Raw genomic sequence first — 20498 nt, 5'->3', positions numbered from 1 at the left:
CACAAAAAAAGAAAATTAAAAAAAAAATATTTTTAAAATTAAATTATAAAAAAAAAATGGAATTAATTAATTAAATTAATAAAGAAAATTTATTTAATAGATACATAGAAGACATGTTTATGTTCAGTTTTAACAGCATACATTTCCATCAGGCAGTTTATATGCGTGTGTGTATGTAGCACAACGTTGAACCAAAGCAGCAACAACAACAACAGCTGCGGGCAGCGCATGAGCAGCGATTTTACTTATGGCTATAACTTTCTTCAGAATTGACATATCATAATGAAATTTGGCACACGGACACATTAGTACTAACTGGATGTACCTACCAAAATTGATTTCAAAATTCCGAATTACGGAAGTTATAAGAAACAAGATAGAACGCTACAGTCGAGCAAGCCCGACAGTAAAATAGCCTGTACTCTCCACAAAAAAGAAAAATTAAAAAAAAAAAATTAAAAAAAAAAATTAAATTATTAAAAACAAGATAGAACGCTACAGTCGAGCAAGCCCGACAGTAAAATAGCCTGTACTCTCCACAAAAAGAGAAAAATTAAAAAAAAAAAATTTAAAAAAAAAATTAAATTATTAAAAAAATTAATGAATTAATTAATTAAATTAAATTAGAATATATGTTTATGTTTAGTTTTAACAGCATACATTTACATCACGTACCTATGCGTGTTTATATGCGTGTATGTATGCAGCACAAAGTTGAACCAAAGCAGCAACAACAACAGCTGCGGGCAGCGCTGCCGACAGAGCTGAAGGCAGCGCATGAGCAGCGATTTTACTTATGGCTATAACTTTCTTCAGAATTGACCTATCATGATGAAATTTGGCACACGGACACATTAGTACTAACTGGATGTACCTACCAAAATTGATTTCAAAATTCCGAGAATTACGGAAGTTATAAGAAAAAACACGAATTGCGGGGGAGTGGGGGGGTGCATCGAAAAAAAACTCAAACTCGTACTTTCTCGGTCTTAGGAGAATATGGAAACCAAGTTTGGTTATTCTAGCTCTTATACTTTCTGAGATCCTTGCGTTCATACGGACAGACGGACGGACGGACAAGGCTATATCGACTCGGCTTCTCATCCTGATCAAGAATATATATACTTTGTGGGGTCTGCCACGCCTCCTTCTGTGTGTTACATACATGCGCACAAAACTAGTATAGCATTTCACCCTTTGGGTACAGGCTATAAAAATGAATGAATTAATTAATTAAATTAAATTAGAATATATGTTTATGTTTAGTTTTAACATCATACATTTACATCACGTACCTATGCGTGTTTATATGCGTGTATGTATGCAGCACAAAGTTGAACCAAAGCAGCAACAACAACAACAGCTGCGGGCAGCGCTGCCGACAGAGCTGCAGGCAGCGCATGAGCAGCGATTTTACTTATGGCTATAACTTTCTTCAGAATTGACCTATCATGATGAAATTTGGCACACGGACACATTAGTACTAACTGGATGTACCTACCAAAATTGATTTCAAAATTTCGAGAATTACGGAAGTTATAAGAAAAAACACGAATTGCGGGGGAGTGGGGGGGTGCATCGAAAAAAAACTCAAACTCGTACTTTCTCGGTCTTAGGAGAATATGGAAACCAAGTTTGGTTATTCTAGCTCTTATACTTTCTGAGATCCTTGCGTTCATACGGACAGACGGACAGACAGACGGACGGACGGACAAGGCTATATCTACTCGTCTTCTCATCCTGATCAAGAATATATATACTTTGTGGGGTCTGCCACGCCTCCTTCTGTGTGTTACATACATGCGCACAAAACTAGTATAGCCTTTCACCCTTTGGGTACAGGCTATAAAAACACGAATTGCGGGGGAGTGGAGGGGTGCATCAGAAAAAAACACAAACTCGTCCTTTCTCGGACTTAGGAGAACCTGGATACCAAGTTTGGTTATTCTAGCTCTTATACTTTCTGAGATCCTTGCGTTCATACAGACGGACGGACGGACAGACGGACATGGCTATATCGACTTGTCTTCGCATCCTGATCAAGAATATATATACTTTGTGGGGTGTGCCACGCCTCCTTCTGTGTGTTACATACATGCGCACAAAACTACTATAGCCTTTCACCCTTTGGGTACAGGCTATAATGATGTTGCCTTTTTTATTACTAGATGGTGATCCCCACAAAGGATGCCAACTGTTGAAGTCTCCGGTAATCAAAGAGGGAAAAGATAGGTTATGGAAAACGTTATGAAGTTGAACAAGGGAAAAAGATTTGTTTGGTGGAATGTAGGAGCGATGGAGTTGTGAATGAGCAGCGCAACTCCTCCCGATGACACTTGGGATGAATTTTTTAAATAGAGGCAGTAGTTTAAGGGTTTAGGAATGTTTGAATTAGAGTGTAAGTGTGTTTCTTGTAATGAAATAATTATACCCTGTACCCAAAGGGTGCAAGGGTATATTAGTTTTGTGCGAGTGCACATGGAACACACAGAAGGAGGCTTGGTAGACCCCACAAAGTATATATATTCTTGATCAGCATGACAAGCCGAGTCGATATAGCCATGTCCGTCTGTCCGTCTGTCCGTCTGTCTGTCTGTCTGTATGAACGCAAGGATCTCCGAAAGTATAAGAGCTAGAATAACCAAACTTGGTGTACAGATTCTCCTGAGACCGAGAAAGGACGAGTTTGTTAATTTTTTCTGATCCGCCCCCCCACTCCCCCCCTATTACTGATTTTCTATAACTCCCGTAATTCTTGGAATTTTGAGCTAAAATTTGGTAGTCACATTAGGTTAGTAATTATATATCCGTATACCAAGTTTCATTATGATAAAATGATCGGAAAGAAAGTTATAGCCATATAACCAGGCCCAATGCACACATACATACATATGTACAAGTACACAAACACGCATAAGGCACGATTCTGATGTAAATGTAAATGTATGTATGCATGCATGGAATATTTTATATTTAATTAGTTAATATTTAGTTAATTAATTAAATTAATTTAGTTAATTAATTTAATTTAATTTAATTAATTAATTAATTAAATTACTTTTTTGTGGGGTGGTACAGGGTATTTAAGAGTTGAGCCTGCTCGACTTTAGCATTCCTTTCTTGTTTTTGGTTGAAATTTGTTGATCAATATCTGTAAGTGTTCATTGTTGTTCAAGTAGCCATTACAATTCCATTGTAGTACTTTTAACATATTTCAGGATTGGGTATAAAACAAATGATATTACTTATAAATATTATGAAAAGTAAAGCTTTAAGGAGACATCAAGATGTCGTCATCAGAGGGAGGGTATACAGGGCTGGAGTTTGAGGCGCTAGTAGTGGAAGTAGTTTTGGCTTTTTTTAAAGTATTAGAATTAAGGGATGGCTTAAAAGATTTTTTATTTATAATATTGCTAGTTGCGGAGGGAGCTGTAGCTATTTTGATTTTAGAGGCTGATAAAATTTTGGACTCTAGCGAGGGCGTTGATGAGGGCGTCGGGTGTGATGGGGGCGGTGAAGTCGCAGTGGAGGCAATTTCGGTTGATGCAGTGACGGTGTCGGCGTATGATACTGGCTGGCGAGAGTTGTGAGGAGTGGTAATGTGTGTAGTGTGTCTAGAAAGTGATGTGGATGGGTTGGTGGAGTGATAACGCTCATTGTATATTTTTTGGGCGTTTTTCATGTCAGTTTTTTCCAACGTTTTGATGGCCTGCAGTTCCTTTTGTTTTATAAAAATAGGGCAGTTGCGATCCAAGGGGCTGTGGTGGTAGTTGTTTATGTTGCTTTCCTTACAGTTAATGCAGCATTTCAGGTTGAGGCATGTTTCACCAAGGTCGGTGTGGGCAGCATTGCTGCAATCGAGGAAGAGTTTTGTGCTTCTACAGTTGGGTGTTGGGTGGCCGAAGCGGCCACAATTTTTGCATCTGAGAGGTTGGGGAATGTATGGGCGGATTGAGACTTTTTGGTAGCCGATGTTAATATTAGAAGGGAGTTCTAATAAGCCGAATGTGAGGAGATAAGGCCGGTTTCTTTAAGGGAGTTGTTTTCTTTTTTTTTAGGATTTTTTTACACTCGATGACATTTTGGTTTTTAAGCTCAGTGAGAATTTCAGTCTCGGGTATGTCACGCAAATCGTTGCAGTAAATAACACCTTTGGTGGAGTTTAGCGATTGATGTTCGTTGATGAGGCCGGTTAATTGGATGAGTTTTGCTGCTTGCATTAAGGTTTTGGTTTTTAGCAAGATTGTGCCGTTACGCAGTTTTTGCATTCACTGATTTCACCTCCACACACGTTGTCAATAACTTTTTTAATTAGAAAAGGCGAGACGTCAGTTAGTGTATTATTATCGTCGGTTCTTTTCATAATAAGAAACTTAGGACCAGCTGTTTGCCTGGACAGCATAATGGTTTTGTCGAGATTAAATGCTAGACGTTTCACAGGGTCAACGGCCGAAATACTGCGATCGGGTGGGTCTGCCATGCTCTTCGTAGACGCTAATCTATAAATAGATTTGGGAGGCGAGATTTCAGCTAAAGTTGCTGTAATTGTTGTTGTAAGCCGAATTGAATTGTTTGCACTGTAACTGTTTCACGTATAGAATTGTTTTTGGTAGTTAGTTGTCGGTTTTGCTTTTAGAAACGAACGAAGACTGATGCAGTCAAGCGCGTAAGGTTTAGGCACGCCTGGACTCTATGAATGCAGATTTGTGAAAAAATGTTATTTAGACGTTTGAAATGGAAACCAAAAGTATTGGCGCGATTTAAGCAATACCCGGCAGATTTGCCACAGATTCAACCATGGCGGTATGGGCTTTAAAGCTTTAAGCTCCCTTAGGAAGCTACCAATATGCTCAAGGGCGTAAAATGATGCTGGTGCTTTGGTTGACTGCGAACATGCTTACACAGACACGAATAGATGCGCATAGGCATACATACACTCACACAGACGCAATTGCTATGTAAATGTGCAATTATACACCCTTTACGTGAGTTCGAATACCAAAAGAGGTAAAATCTATCAAAAATTTTTTTTTAATTTTTTTATTTTCTATAATTATTGTAAACATATATATACATATATAGAGTGTTTCAATGTCGGGACACCCGACTTTAGCTTTTTTACTTGTTAAATCTTGCAGCCAATGGAAATATCAGCGCATCACAATTAAGATGCAAATTGTCTCTGCAGATATCCATGAGACGTGTACAATAAATTTGTAAAAGATCGGAGGATATTTCATATGAAAACAATTACCTAAACCGGTGCTACTGCCTAAGTAATGTAGCCAGCGAGACACATGCGCACCTTTTGCGTTTCATAAATCGACTGACTTTATTTTAGTTCTAGTTTATTCTATGTCATGTGTTGCATTATGATATATACATGCTTATGATTAAGATGTTGCTTATGGCTAATATGTACATGTTGCTTATATTCTACTTTGCTTACTACAATTCGGCCTATCCTGACTGGAGTGCTCCTGAACTCCTCCAGCCTTTTCATTTTCTTTCGTTTTGTTGTTACCTAGCCATGGCTTCATATTTGCAATTGCCCATACTCCTTTATAAGGTATTCGTGTTTGTTGGAAACCATCAACATCTTCTAGCACATATCTATCATTTCTTAATACTCTCGTGATCTTGTATGGTCCTTTGAATCTGGGTGTTAGTTTTTTACACGTTCCTATATGGGTGTCAAAATTCCTAATCATCACCAAATCTCCCTCTTCATATTTATGAGCGTCTTGCCGTTTTGAGTCAACCCTCTTCTTGTTGTAGTCTTGTGTTTTCTTTAATTACTGCGTTATCTCGTATCTCTTCTATATCTGTATATTCAACGCTATCATTAATTTTTCTTAATTCTTCACATAGTACGTCTATGTATCTGTTTTCCTCTTTGTGAAACTCCAAACAGTAATTTACTTGGATGTTGATTTACCGATCTTTGGTTCGTATTATTTATCGTATATTCAACTGTCTCACATACTGTATCTCAATACACGTCTTCCTCTGGATCTATTAGTTTAGCTATCATTGGTCCTAATATTCTGTTGGAAACAACCTGACAAACTTCGTAAACGCATCTATTACAACAAATATGTGTTTATTTGCTCTACCTTTGTCAACGGGCCCAAAGTGATCTACATGTATTACGTCAAAAGGGGCTGTCTCTTTTGGAATATTATGTAGCATCCCTTCCTGCTTTCCATTTTTCCCAGCATATGCAATACATTTCAAACAGTTATCTATGTGTCTATTTCTTTGACTTTGGGAAACCAAAAACTTTTCAGTATACAAGAGTATATTAGGTTTGCGGGAGCTGAAAATGTAACAGGCAGAAGGAGGCGTGGCAGACCCCACAAAGTATATATATTCTTGATCAGCATGACGAGACGAGTCGATCTAGCCCTGTCTGTTTGTCTGCTGTCCGTATGAACACCTGGATCTCAGAGACTATAAGAGCTAGAGACACCAAACTTTGCACAATCGTATAATCGCCTATATCTCGGAGACTATAAGACCTAGGGACACAAAATTTTAGTCCTAGATGCCTTATGTGAATACAAAGAAAATGTGTATTTTGCAATTTCCCTCTCTCCCCCCTCTTCAGTGCAAATCGCGATTTTCTCTAACTCCCGTAATTCTTAGAATTTTGCAAATACCCCTGTTAGTAATTATGTGTCCGTATACCAAGCTTCAAGCGCTGCCCGCCGCTGTTGTTGATGCTGGTGCTTGGGTTAACTGCGAACATGCTTACACAGACACGAATATACGAGCATAAACATACATACACTCACACAGACGCAATTGCTTTGTATATGTGCAATTATACACCCTTTACGTGAGTTCGAATACCAAAAGAGGTAAAATTAATCGACATTTTTTTTAAATTCTCTTTTTTTAATTTCTATTATTATTCTAAACATATGTACAGAGTATTTCAAAGCTGGGACACCCGACTTTTTTTACTTGTTTTCTTCTAACTCTTCTTTAAATTGGTATCTCTATTCTGACAAATAATTAAGTTTTCTTCAAATGTGTTTGTATCTAACGTCAATATCTGTGTATTTCTGCTAAGAGCGTCGACATGTTGCATTCGGATTCCCAGTCTGTGTTCTGGTGTAAAATCGTAAGTTTGCAATTCCAGTATCCACCTATCTATTGCAGGGCTTAAGGCTTTTTTGCTAAATGCCAGATTAAGTGAATTGCAATCGGTTACCAATTTAAAATGTATTCTTTGCAAATAAATTCGAAACCGTTGTACCGCGTACACTATCGCCAGCATTTCTAACTTTCTAAGCTTTCATATCTTGATTTAACTTCCGTTGTCCTTTTCGCAAAATAAAAAATCGGATGTAACTTGTTATCCGCTTTCCTTTGCATTAGAATTGCCCCAAATCCTAAAGCACTGGCATCGCAATGAAGCTCTGCCTCATCCTTCGGGCTATACAATGCTAGTATTGGCGACTCTAACAAGCTATTTTTCAACGACTCGAAACATTCTAGCTTCGCCAAACTTGAATTCCTTTTCTTTTTTAACTAAATCGCTAAGTGGTTTGGCCTTTGTTGAAAAGTTTTGTACAATAGAGGGAATTCCGGATAAACATCTTCGTTGCCAAACTCGTATGCAGTGTTTTGGTGAGGTATCACATCTGTTACGAGCTTTTGGAAAAATTCGCCTACCTAGCAAGGCAGCACCCCAGAAGACAAGGAGCTTAGCTGGGCTAAAAAACTGTAACTCAACTGTAACTCAATGGACCATTTTACAGCAGAATGTCGCAAACCGAAGCGTGATCGTGGGGCCTGCTATGGTTGTGGAAGCTTGGAGCACAAAATTTTAACCTGTACCGAGAGAAAGAACCCAACAAATGATTACGTAAGATTCTTTGAATTAAAATTGATAGAAAATAGTAAACCAATTTTCCCAACAGAATGCCTAATCGACTTAGGAAGCCCAATACTTGTAAGTTTCTTGAAAGTATCCAGTTTAATGAAAAGCTTAGCTTATAGTGAAACAATGTATGAAAAGGTTAAATGTAATGAACAATGCAGTTTTTATTTGAAAAAACTAATTAGATGTAACTGTGAATTAAATAACAATGAATGTTATGTTGGTTTATATTATACCAACCTTCAAATTTTGAAAAAATTAACATGTTCTGTATTAGTTAACAATAATATTGAGTTTGAAATATGTTTAGTACCAAATGAGTCGATGGGCTTCGAAGTTGTGTTGGGTAGGAATTTTCTGAATACATTTAAATTTAAGCTTACTTCTGAATTAATGCAAATTGAATGTTCCAGCCATGGCTTAGTCAAAGAAAACGGCAACACAAGAAGTCAAATAGACAATAGTGATCATATGAGTTTAGAAAATGATAGAAAAATGAGCTTTCGATTGGAAAAGAATGAGTGTCAACTTAGCGTATTGCCAATAGAATATCAAAAGACAATGAGTGAAGTAACTTGAAAGTAGGAGAAGGCTGCGATTAAAGAACATGTTCGGAAAATATTATATTAATGCGAAAAGACCAGAAGTACCTCAAGTTAAATGTGAAATAAAACTTTGATAAAGTGAAACCTTTTCACTACCCGCCGAGGAGACTCTCGCACCCAGAAAATGAAGAAGTGCAGAAACTATTAAATGAATATATGGAAAAGAAAGCGAGTCAGAGTATGCGTCGGCAATAGTGTTGACCAAAAAAAAAAAGCAGGGGAGCTTAGAATGTGTATTGATTACAGAACTTTAAACAAGAATTTGTTAAAAGACAACTATCCTACGCCTCTGATAGATGAGCTTATTTATAAATTATCGGGAAAGAAATTATTTAGCAAGTTGGACCTAAAGAATGGATTTGTTCATGTTTTATGAGTGAGGGAACTAGAAAATATACTTTGTTTACGACACCTATGGGACAGTTGCACCAGCAGTAATTCAAAGGTTTGTGAACAAAATTTTTTCGGATATGATTCGGACCGATAAATTATTGATTTATATGGACGATATATTAATAGCAACAGAGGACAGAGAAACTCATATGGAAGATTTAAAGGAGATATTCTTATAAATAAGCTAGAGCTAAGGTTAGACAAGTGCGAATTTTTACAAAGGGAAGTAAAGTACTTAGGGTATGTAGTGGCAGGAAATGAAATTAAGCCAGATGATAAGGGAATGCAAGCAGTAAAAGAATTTCCAATTCCCCAGAAGGTAAAAGATGTTCAAAGTTTTTTGGGGCTGTGCTCTATTTTTAGGCGGCTTGTACAAAACTGTTCAACAAAGGCCAAACCACTTAGCGATTTATTATTATTATTATTTCCTAGTGCAACAAGAAATAAATTCTTATAAATTAATGCACTAGTCACTAGAAACATACAATTTTCATTAAACAAATTTAAGACGGTTTGATTAACCTGCTTAACCTATTTTATAAAATTGAAGTTAAATCTAATAGACTATATTATGTTGTAGATATTTTAGTTAAAAAAGAAAAGGAATTCAAGTTTGGCGGAGTTAGAATGTTTTGAGTCGTTGAAAAATAGCTTCTTAGAGTCGCCAGTACTAGCATTGTATAGCCCGAAGGATGAGGCAGAGCTTCAATGCGATGCCAGTGCTTTAGGGTTTGGGGCAATTCTAATGCAAAAGAAAGCGGATAACTAGTTACATCCGATTTTTTATTTTGCGAAAAGGACAACGGAAGTTAAATCAAGATATGAAAGCTTAGAAAGTTAGAAATGCTGGCGATAGTGTACGCGGTACAACGGTTTCGAATTTATTTGCAAGGAATACATTTTAAATTGGTAACCGATTGCAATTCACTTAATCTGGCATTTAGCAAAAAAGCCTTAAGCCCTGCAATAGATAGGTGGATACTGGAATTACAAACTTACGATTTTACACCAGAACACAGACTGGGAATCCGAATGCAACATGTCGACGCTCTTAGCAGAAATACACAGATATTGAAATTGAAATTTGGGCTCAAGGATCCTATAATAGTGAAGGTGTCCACTAAGAAGGGATTTTGGAAAATTCAAGCTCCAAAGGGGGGAAAACGAGCTCCAAAGTTTGTTTGAAAATTCTGAATTTCTGCACCGATCAACTTTAAATTTGATTTTTATAATCTATAAAAGAATACAAACAAAACCGCATACTCGGATTTTCGAAATTTGTGGTGGAGCTTGAATTATTGGGGTTTTAATATTTATTCACATTTTCAAATGAAAAGTTTGTGTTATAAATTTTTTCCGATCGAATTTTGGCGGGACGTCCCGATTTATAAATCATAATTAAATGTCCCGCGTCGGACTTTTCGGGGATAACTCGACCGTGCGTACAACGTGCTGAGGAAGCACACAGTTTAGTGAGGACTGGCAGTCCGCCCGGTCAGTAACGAAGATATGTACATATGTATGTATGTACGTATAACCATACATAGTACTTATTGTACTATATTTGCTATTTGGAAAATGAACTCTTTAAAAACTTTAGAGAGCGTCGAAAGAAGAATATCATTTAGTAAATAAACTTATAATTATAAGCACATTTTACTTAGCCCAGCAAAGACGGGCAAGACAATAAAACAATTAGAAAACGCAATCCCTCAAGGCTCCCCATTGTCGGTAATACTCTTTGCAATAGCTTTCAACAAATTAAACAAAACAATAGCCAAACATAAAACATTCCAGTTCTCCGCCTACGCCGACGACAATAGTGAACAAAATGAATAGAACCCAATACTCACTCAACATTGACAACCTCTTAGAGAATATATAAGAAAATGGTGCAACTACTCAGGCGCATCACTATCAATACCTAAATGCAAACATCTCCACATCTGTCGGAAAAAAGGATGCACTTTTCAACTGCATTCCAACAATTTTACATTAAAAACTGAGAACTCCCTCAAAATACTCGAAGTCACATTCACCAATAACTACAGATGGAACCAACACATAGAAAATTTCACACTAAAGCTTACAAAAAGACTGAACATTATTAAATGCTTATCAAGCAAACCACCAAACACCAATACACTAATAAATATAGTTAAATCCATGATTTTGTCTAAAATAGATTACTGCCTTCATCTTTATGGAAAATCACCAATATCAGCACTTAGTAAAATAACAATATACCACTCGGCACCTCGTTTAGCAATGGGAGCATTTCCAACTACTCCGATAAATAACTTACTGTACGAAGCTAACATACAACCAATTGAAACCAGAACAATCCACGCCACACCTAAAAACTGTAAAACAGCCAAACACTCCCCTATAAAAAAAATATACCAAAAATTAAAAATAAGTCAAAAACAGCCCAAAATATCATCATCGTTAAGAGATACAATTACCCAATGCAAAAGTTTACAAGTCGAAATTTCACCTTTAAGAACATTTAAACAAACAACTCCACCCTGTTCCTTTAATCACAATCTCATTAACATGTCGCTTCACAACATCAAACAAGAAAGGAATGCTAAAGTCGAGCAGGCTCAACTCTTAAATACCCTGTACCACCCCACAAAAAAAGAAATTAAATTAATCTAATTATTTAATTAAATTAACTTTATTAATTAACTAAATTATATATAAAATATTCCATACATGCATACATACGTTTACATCAGAATCGTGTTTGTGTACATATGTATGTACATATGTGTGCATTGGGCCTGGTTATATGTCTATAACTTTCTTTTTGATCAACCTATCATAATGAAACTTGGTATACGGATATATAATCAAAACTGGATGTGTCTACCAAATTTCAAAATTCCAAGAATTACGGGAGTTATAGAAAATAACGAATAGGGCGGAGGGGGGGAGGGGTGCATCAGAAAAATGAACCAACTCGTCCTTTCTCGGGCTCAGGAGAATCTAGATACCAAGTTTGGTTATTCTAGCTCGAATGCTTTCTGAGATCCTTGCGTTCATATAGACAGACAGACAGACGGACATGGCTAAATCGACTCAGTTGTCATGCTGATCACGAATATATATACTTTATACTATATATACTTTGTGGGGTCTACCACGCCTCCTTCTGTGTGTTACATGTACACTCGCACAAAACTAATATACCCTTATACCATTTATATACCCTTTGGGTACAGGGTATAAAAAGACACCCCTCCAATTGAGTACCAACAGAAATTTTATAAGCTCAAAGAAACACTCAGTTATCGACATTTCTTATATACCGACGGTTCAAAATCGAATGCCGGAGTATCACAACGTCAACAGAAATCACCTACCAGCAACTACCCTATTTCACATCCGTCTTTACTGCCGAAATCTCAACCATACTTGCAGCATGCAAATATGCAACCAAACATATAGGCAAATTTGCAATTTGCTCCGACTCCATATCATCCTTAAATGCAATAGACAACATCAACAACCACAGCTACTACCCCTCCCCCCCTCCGCCCTATTCGTTATTTTCTATAACTCCCGTAATTCTTGGAATTTTGAAATTTGGTAGACACATCCAGTTTTGATTATATATCCGTATACCAAGTTTCATTATGATAGGTTGATCAAAAAGAAAGTTATAGACATATAACCAGGCCCAATGCACACATATGTACATACATATGTACACAAACACGATTCTGATGTAAACGTATGTATGCATGTATGGAATATTTTATATATAATTTAGTTAATTAATAAAGTTAATTTAATTAAATAATTAGATTAATTTAATTTCTTTTTTTGTGGGGTGGTACAGGGTATTTAAGAGTTGAGCCTGCTCGACTTTAGCATTCCTTTCTTGTTTGATGTTGTGAAGCGACATGTTAATGAGATTGTGATTAAAGGAACAGGGTGGAGTTGTTTGTTTAAATGTTCTTAAAGGTGAAATTTCGACTTGTAAACTTTTGCATTGGGTAATTGTATCTCTTAACGATGATGATATTTTGGGCTGTTTTTGACTTATTTTTAATTTTTGGTATATTTTTTTTATAGGGGAGTGTTTGGCTGTTTTACAGTTTTTAGGTGTGGCGTGGATTGTTCTGGTTTCAATTGGTTGTATGTTAGCTTCGTACAGTAAGTTATTTATCGGAGTAGTTGGAAATGCTCCCATTGCTAAACGAGGTGCCGAGTGGTATATTGTTATTTTACGAAGTGCTGATATTGGTGATTTTCCATACAGATGAAGGCATAAGAAACCTAGTAAACTCCTACCGAAATAAATTTTTACTCATCTGGGTTCCAGGACATTGTCAAATACCAGGAAACAAAATGGCAGACAAAGCAGCAAAAAATGCTCTAAAACATCCCCTCAAGATAGAACAGAACTACAACTTAGCAGACATACAAAGACAATTTAAACTAGAACTCAATAAGCAGAGTAACGCTTTATGGAATAACACCTCTCATTATTATAAAATTGTCAACTCCAAACAAACTGCAAACAACAATGTACCAAGTTCGAACTTAACAAGACTATACATAATAAAATTTACACGACTTCGACTCGGACATATCAACCTCATACACAACTTTATCTTAAACAAATCTGCACCACCCACATGCCCAAAATGCAACACCACAATTACCTTGAAGCACATACTTTTAGACTGTTCCAAATATCAACAAGAAAGATCAAGATACCTAGAATCAACAATACATGAAATCACTTTACCCAAAAACATCTATCAGACTATTACATTCCTGAAATCTACAAACCTCTTTCACCTCATATAAAAATAAATAAATAATAATAATAAGTTTTTGTTTGTGTTCTTTTTCTTTTCTTTTGTCTTCAATAAAATAATCGAAATCACCACTATGTAATAAATCTATGTATCGAACTGTAAATAAGTGTAAATAACCGTAATTGTAAACAAGCATAAGCTTAAGGTCTAGTAGCTAATAGCTTACTCCATAAGCTGCTTGCAATTTGTAATTGTAAGTGGAATTTTAATAATAATACTAAACAAGAAAAGAATGCTAGAGCAAGCTCACTCTTAAATACCCTGTACCTCCCACCAACAAGTCAAAAATTTTTTTTAAATAATTAAAAAAAAGTATACACTGCGCGACAACCGATTAGCACACTCTATGCTTCTTGTTTTTAAAGCTTAATATCAGCTTATCCTATAAAGTTTTTAAAATAAACTTTTTAGCTAATAAAAGTTCATTAAATTATACACTAGAAAATGTAATAGTTATTGTATTAGCTTTATAAATAATATTTTAATGGAATTTTTACAAATTTAATACAAAAAATTCACTTTTATTTTTGCGACATTTGATTAGCACACCTTCATGTAAATATCGAATAACATAAAAAGAGGGAGACTTTAGACCCCCAAATCAAATTTTAATGTGAAATTCTGCATTTTCTTAACATATTTAAGAAGGATTAATAATGAGTTGAGCCGCCACGGTTAACTATGACCTCATACATCCTGTTGGGTAAGGAGTCATATAACTTTTTTATATAATTTAGTGAAATGGTCTCCCACGCACTTTTTATTCCTTGAATTAGTTCCAACTCAGTTGAGTATTGCTTTCCAGACTCGTATACTTTGCGTGCTAACCATCCCCAAACATTTTCTATAATGTTCAGGTCGGGCGAGTATGGCGGCCAGGTCAGTAAAGGCACGTTTTGACGCTCAATCCAAGTCTTTACGACTCTTGCAGTGTGGATAGGTGCGTTATCCTGCTGGAACTTCCATTCCATGGACCCAAATATATCAGTTATTGCAGGAAAAGCTGCTTTCAATACTTCTGTGTATGATGTGGTATTCATACGACTTGTAAGAAATTGCAGTTTTATGGTCCCATAGTACGTAACTGCTCCCCATACCATCACACCACCGGCACGGCTGTGCAGTCGATCTAAAGTATGATCTTCCTTTCTTAGATCATGAAAGTAGTAAGCATAGCCATCTGGACCCTCCAAATTAAATTTTTTTCATCTGAAAAGACAACACGCTCCCATTCCTTGGTCCAGGTCATATTCGATCGGCAGAAATCGAGTCGTTGCGCCTTTCGGATCTGGTTTAGAGTTGTTTTTTTTTATTTTTAGGAGCTTTAAGTGTTCTGCATTTGAAATAACTCTTTGTACAGTCCGAACACACGCCTTAACAGCTGTTTTTTCTTTAATTTTGGAGGCTGAGTCGTGTGAATTGGACGCGAGCCTCAATATAATTCGCTTGTCAGCTGCTGTTATCACAGAAGAGGGACGACCTTTCATATTTCATAGGCATACTCATTACTTAAAAATGAGGAAATAACTTTACGGCTGCGCTTCATTATTTTTGAAATTTTTAGAATCGAGTGGCCACACTCTTTATACGTCTTTATTTTTGCCTTTTCGGTATCATTCAACGCTTTGGCTTTCCCCATATTAAGTCAATTTAATTGAAAATTGGTTAAATTTATAGAACAATAACTTTAATAAGTCAAATACGACAACGCACTCGCAAAAATTAATACTGAAGCGTAAGTGTGCTAATCGGCTGTCGCAGAAAAAACCATGCATTTTTTCTGTCGCTTCAAAGAAAACAGCATAGCAAACTAACGGTACACTTCCAGAGCATAACAGTTCTTTTCCCAAGAGTGTAAATAATGAAGAATGAAAGAAAAAACTATTGAGCATGATACATATTCAGAGTACTGAGTTATTCACATTTGCACTGCAAGGTTAGAGAGTGTTCTAATCGGTTGTCGCGCAGTGTATTAATTAAATTATTTAATTAAATTAAAGACATGTTCATGTACAGTTTCAACAGCATACATTTACATCAGAATCGTGTCTCAGCGTGTTTATATGCGTGTATGTATGCAGCACAAAGTTGAACGCAAGCAGCAACAACAACAACAGCTGCAGGCAGCGCTACAAGCAGAGCATGGGCAGCGATTTTATTTATGGCTATAGCTCTCTTCAGAATTGACCTGTTATGATGAAATTTGGCATACAGACACATAATCACTAACGGGATGTAGCTACGTAATTTTAGTTCGAAATTCCCAGAACTACGGGAGTTATGGAAAAAAACAGGAATTGCGGGGGAGTGGGGGGTGTATCAGAATAAAAAAAAATAAACTTGACCTGCCTAGAGCTTATGGGAATCTGGATACCGAGTTTGGTTATTCTAGCTCTTGTACTTCCTGAGATCCTTGCGCTCATACAGACAGACGGACGGACAGACGGACATGGCTATATCGACTCGTCTTGTCATCCTGATCAATAATATATATACTTTGTGGGGTCTGCCACGCCTCCTTCTGTGTGTTACATACATGCGCACAAAACTAGTATAGCCTTTCACCCTTTGGGTACAGGCTATAAAAAGTAGAATCAACAACAGGTGTGGGCAGCGCTTGGGCAGAGATTAAGTATATGGCTATAACTTCCATCATAACTAACCTATCGTAATGAAACTTGGCATATGGGCTCGTTTTCATTAACTAGGGGTATTTGCTAAATCTGAGTACAAAATTCCACTAATTACGGGATTTATAGTTTTTTCCATTTTCTCAGTTAAGCTTTAATTTATGTGCTTATACCATGTACCAGTAGGGTAAAAAGGGTACATTGGGCTTGTGCAAAATTTTATTTATAATATATGCCTGCCTGCCTCGAACGAGTGCTCGTCTTCTGCAGGCCGGTACGTACGACTCTCTGCTGCTGTCGGCAGGGACCCACGGCAAACCACGGCCGACCCGCACGATCTATGGCCTCTGCCAGACAACTCAGACGACACTCTGCTTCAGTCGGCAGCGACCCGCTGCAGAATTTCTCGTGTGTCCGAATGAGACTTGCTCGCATTTTACGAATCCTGTTTTATACATACATATGTATAACATACATATGTATGAATAACTCACCGCCCGAAGTTTTATACATACATACATGCATACATATGTACAACATACATACATACATATGTATGTATGAATAACTCACCGCCCCACGTTTTTCTGGGTACAAGATTGTGGCTTGCTTGACTGAAGCATTCACTCTTGTTATTATATAAATAGGTATGGATTATTTCAAAATCGGGACACCCAACTTTGTCTTTCGACTTGTTTATTTTTGATATTTTTTAAATATTTGTTGCTTGGGTGGGTTATCCAAATTAGATTGAGTTCCTGTGCCTCGTTCCTTGACATAATTGCGACTGTGCGTTAAGCTAATCTTAAGTAAAGTGAACACTAGGAAAGTAGGTACATATTTCCCTTTTTGGTTTTTGGCTCTCTTGTTCCTCCTTCTATTCCTAATCGTAAAGATTTAAAAATTCCTCGTAATCCTTAGAACTGCATACCTGCATGCTTGTGTCTTCATGGTTTTAAGTTTCATAGCAATAAGTCAATTGTAAGATGCGTTCTAGATGTAAATGTAATCTCTGACCACGCTCTGGTAGGAGCTGTAGTTTTGGCACGCCCATACATACATACATATGTACATATTTACGCAATACCGATGCAAATGTACATATATACATACATACATATGTATGTCTAACATTTACGTATGTATGTACATACATACATATATACATATTATAATTTTTTTTTTTAACTAGATAAGGTTATTTAAGACTTTTGTACTTCTGTACTTCTGTATTTTGGCGCTCTTATTTATTTTATTTAATTTGTGGAGGATAAAATTCTAAAGCTATTTAAGAATATGAAATTCACAAATATGTATCTTACCAGGATTTGTAAGCACTGCGGACACGTTAGCAAATAACGCCGGACGTTCTTCCATCCCGACATTAATAACTCTATTTGGAAAATCGCGGAGAGCATTAGACAGCTATATTTCAAAAAGAACTAAATTAGAATGTATATAAAAATAAGTACTCTTAATTTACCTCAGCATTGGCCATGATTTCAACACAATAAGTTTTAAAAATGTGATATAAAAAACCTCTTGGTAATAGAGATGAGCGATGAAAACTGACCGGGACAATGTCACGAGTAATTCAATATCACATATCACAAAACTTAAAAAAAAAACAAAAAGGATAGCTCTGACAACATTTTGGTGTATTCACAATCTGTTCTTCGGATTATTTATACTTGTATAAAACAATTTACGCAATTTTTTTAGGTAACACTGTTAGTTATGTCAGGAGCAGGGCTGCCGTCCAAGTTTCGCCTCAAAACCAATTCTCGGTGCCACTTTTGGTAGGTTTCAAATCGTATCTTTGCCATAAAAATAATTATTGGAGTATAAACCTTGTAGTTTTTTTGACCAATCTGAATTACAAATATTTTGCATATCCTACGTAAACATTATTAAATTAGGAAATTACTAAATGTATACTGATAACACAAGCATTCACACACAGCATCCAAAACAACCAATGCCCCCTTGGCACAAATAGAAAATTACATTCTTCGAACATCACATTTTGATGAGTTAGGTCTTGTTTTGTGAGCCAAACGAAAGTCAAAGATAAAATATATATTTGACGCAATTCTTGTTTCAAATAAGTATCAAATAACTGGGTATTAATGAAAAAAACATGGCGAAAATTGTGTCGCCGATTGGGCAGGTCTGTTTGTTAGCGAAAATGTGAATGGTAATTAACTGCCACTTAAATTTATAATACGGACCAGGAAAACAAAGTGTATGTACATTTTTGTAATTTGTAGGTCGCCAGAACAGGGCACACCCCGTAATTGCGCTAAATTTCAAATGATGTTTATAAAAATAAAATAAAATTTCATTTTAGTAAGCCACATAAGTGGAATTCATTAGTGGGATCAGATGCGTTTCTCAAACATTTGCGATATTTTTTCAACAATTAATTGGCGTTTTCGAAAATTCTCGCGGTCTAATATTAATGCAAATGGCATATTTGTTTTTTATTTAACATAGTACGTTAAAGACTTTAAACACAATTAGTTAATCAAATGTAATCGTCGACATTCAGCAGTTGCTGACAGCTGAGTGCGTTACAGCATTTTTCCAGAATTCCAATGCGTGGGTCGACATTCAGCTGATGCTGACAGCTGACTTGGAGGTGAAGTTCGAAAAAAAAAATCTCTCGATGTTCTGTGGCACCGACGGATTTTTTGGAGGTTTCAATCACAACTGTTGCCGAAACCTCAGGCTATTTGTGTGGAACACCTGATATAAAGAAAAAGCGTTTGAAGCTTTAAATAGAAAATTACAAAAGACATTGTACTTGTATGTACTTGTTTGTGATATAATATAATTGGGATTATTCAATTGCGTTTGATACACACATGGCATGTTATCGGATTGAAGTATGAAACAATAGGCCAAGCTGCTCCGCAGCTCTTGAAAACAAACAGAACATGTGACGAAACTTTAACACGAATTACACGAGGGTAATTGAAATCATATTTTTATGCGACTTTCAGGAAACCAGTACGGGTTAATCTCTATATATTTAAAACAGTTTGTCATGACTGACTGATTTAAACTTAAGATTCCTTTCACAGTGAAAGTGAGCAATAAGAAGCTGTTTGGAAAATTCTAACTCCAAAGGCGGGCAAACGGGCTCCAACGTTCGTATGGAAAATCTGTATAACTTTAAACTTGGTTTGTATACTCTCAGAAAGAATAAAAAACATGAAAGGAGTCGAGCGAGCTCCTGTGCCTCCCAAAAAAAGTTTTTTTTTTAATTAATTTAAAAAAAAATTAATTAAATTATGTAATTAAATGAAATACAAATTAATCAATACATACATACAAAATGGAGACGTGTTCATGTACAGTTTCAACAGCTTACGTGCTTATATGCGTGTATGTATGCAGCACAAAGTTGAACCAAAGCAGAATAAATAAACAAACTTGACATGCCTATGGAACCTGTATACTAGGGATGGATATCGACAAGATAATGCCGATATTTATATCGGACAAAATACCTTCTAGGATATCATATCGAAAATGTCAAATATCGGCGATTTCGCATGAATATATAAATATCGATATTCAACAGCTAAATTTTTTTAAATGAAGAAATAAAATATATTTTTAATAAATATGTTGTTTTAGCAACAAATGTTAGGTGTTTATAGTAAAAACAAATGTATGTATATAAATGAAGGCAAAAGTTTAACAAATTAATTATTTGATTAAATTACAAAAATAGTAAGGAACATAAAATATTTGTAATGAAAAAATTTCAGTAGTGATCAAATTCAAACTAGTATAGCCTTTTACCTTTTGGGCCCAGGCTATAAAAAGGAACTGTTTTCACTTCGGTGCAGTCAAATTTAATAAATTTTGAAACACAAATATCCCGCATATCAATTTATGCATTTTTGGTTAAAAGGTAAAATTAAAATTTCCAATCACTTTTCGGCAAGCTGCCAAGGAAAAGTGCTTGTGATAGCTTTTCGGGGCTTAAGCGGTTTCGGATCGGGGTCACACGGTACGGACGTGACGACAATAGGCAAAACCCACAGGCCAGTTTGAAAAGGCTTGGATATGTATCCTTATCATAATTCCATATTTTTAAGGAATTGCATTTATGGTCTGCCAATGGTGAAGC

The 20498-nt window shown here is 36.1% G+C and overlaps 1 protein-coding gene across 3 annotated transcripts in view; it reads right to left on the bottom strand.

The window, feature by feature from the left end:
• LOC115628660 (eIF-2-alpha kinase activator GCN1) overlaps positions 1-17891 on the bottom strand; it is a 117434-nt gene extending 99543 nt beyond the window's left edge. For all 3 annotated transcript variants that reach the window (XM_030524827.1, XM_030524829.1, XM_030524828.1), the window contains exons 1-2: positions 17838-17891; positions 17677-17779 (exon numbers count right to left, since the gene is read on the bottom strand). In XM_030524827.1, the coding sequence (XP_030380687.1) occupies positions 17677-17779; positions 17838-17852 (118 nt within the window). In that variant the 5' untranslated portion in view covers positions 17853-17891. The remainder of the gene's footprint in view (positions 1-17676; positions 17780-17837) is intronic.
• Between the last annotated feature and the right edge of the window lie 2607 nt (positions 17892-20498).

Source organism: Scaptodrosophila lebanonensis, unplaced genomic scaffold (assembly GCF_003285725.1).
Source record: "Scaptodrosophila lebanonensis strain 11010-0011.00,11010-0021.00 unplaced genomic scaffold, SlebRS2 tig00000122-arrow-arrow-pilon, whole genome shotgun sequence".
Classification (NCBI taxonomy): domain Eukaryota; kingdom Metazoa; phylum Arthropoda; class Insecta; order Diptera; family Drosophilidae; genus Scaptodrosophila; species Scaptodrosophila lebanonensis.
The sequence above is the reverse complement of the archived record's forward strand: the minus strand, read 5'-3'. Positions and strand labels throughout refer to the sequence as shown.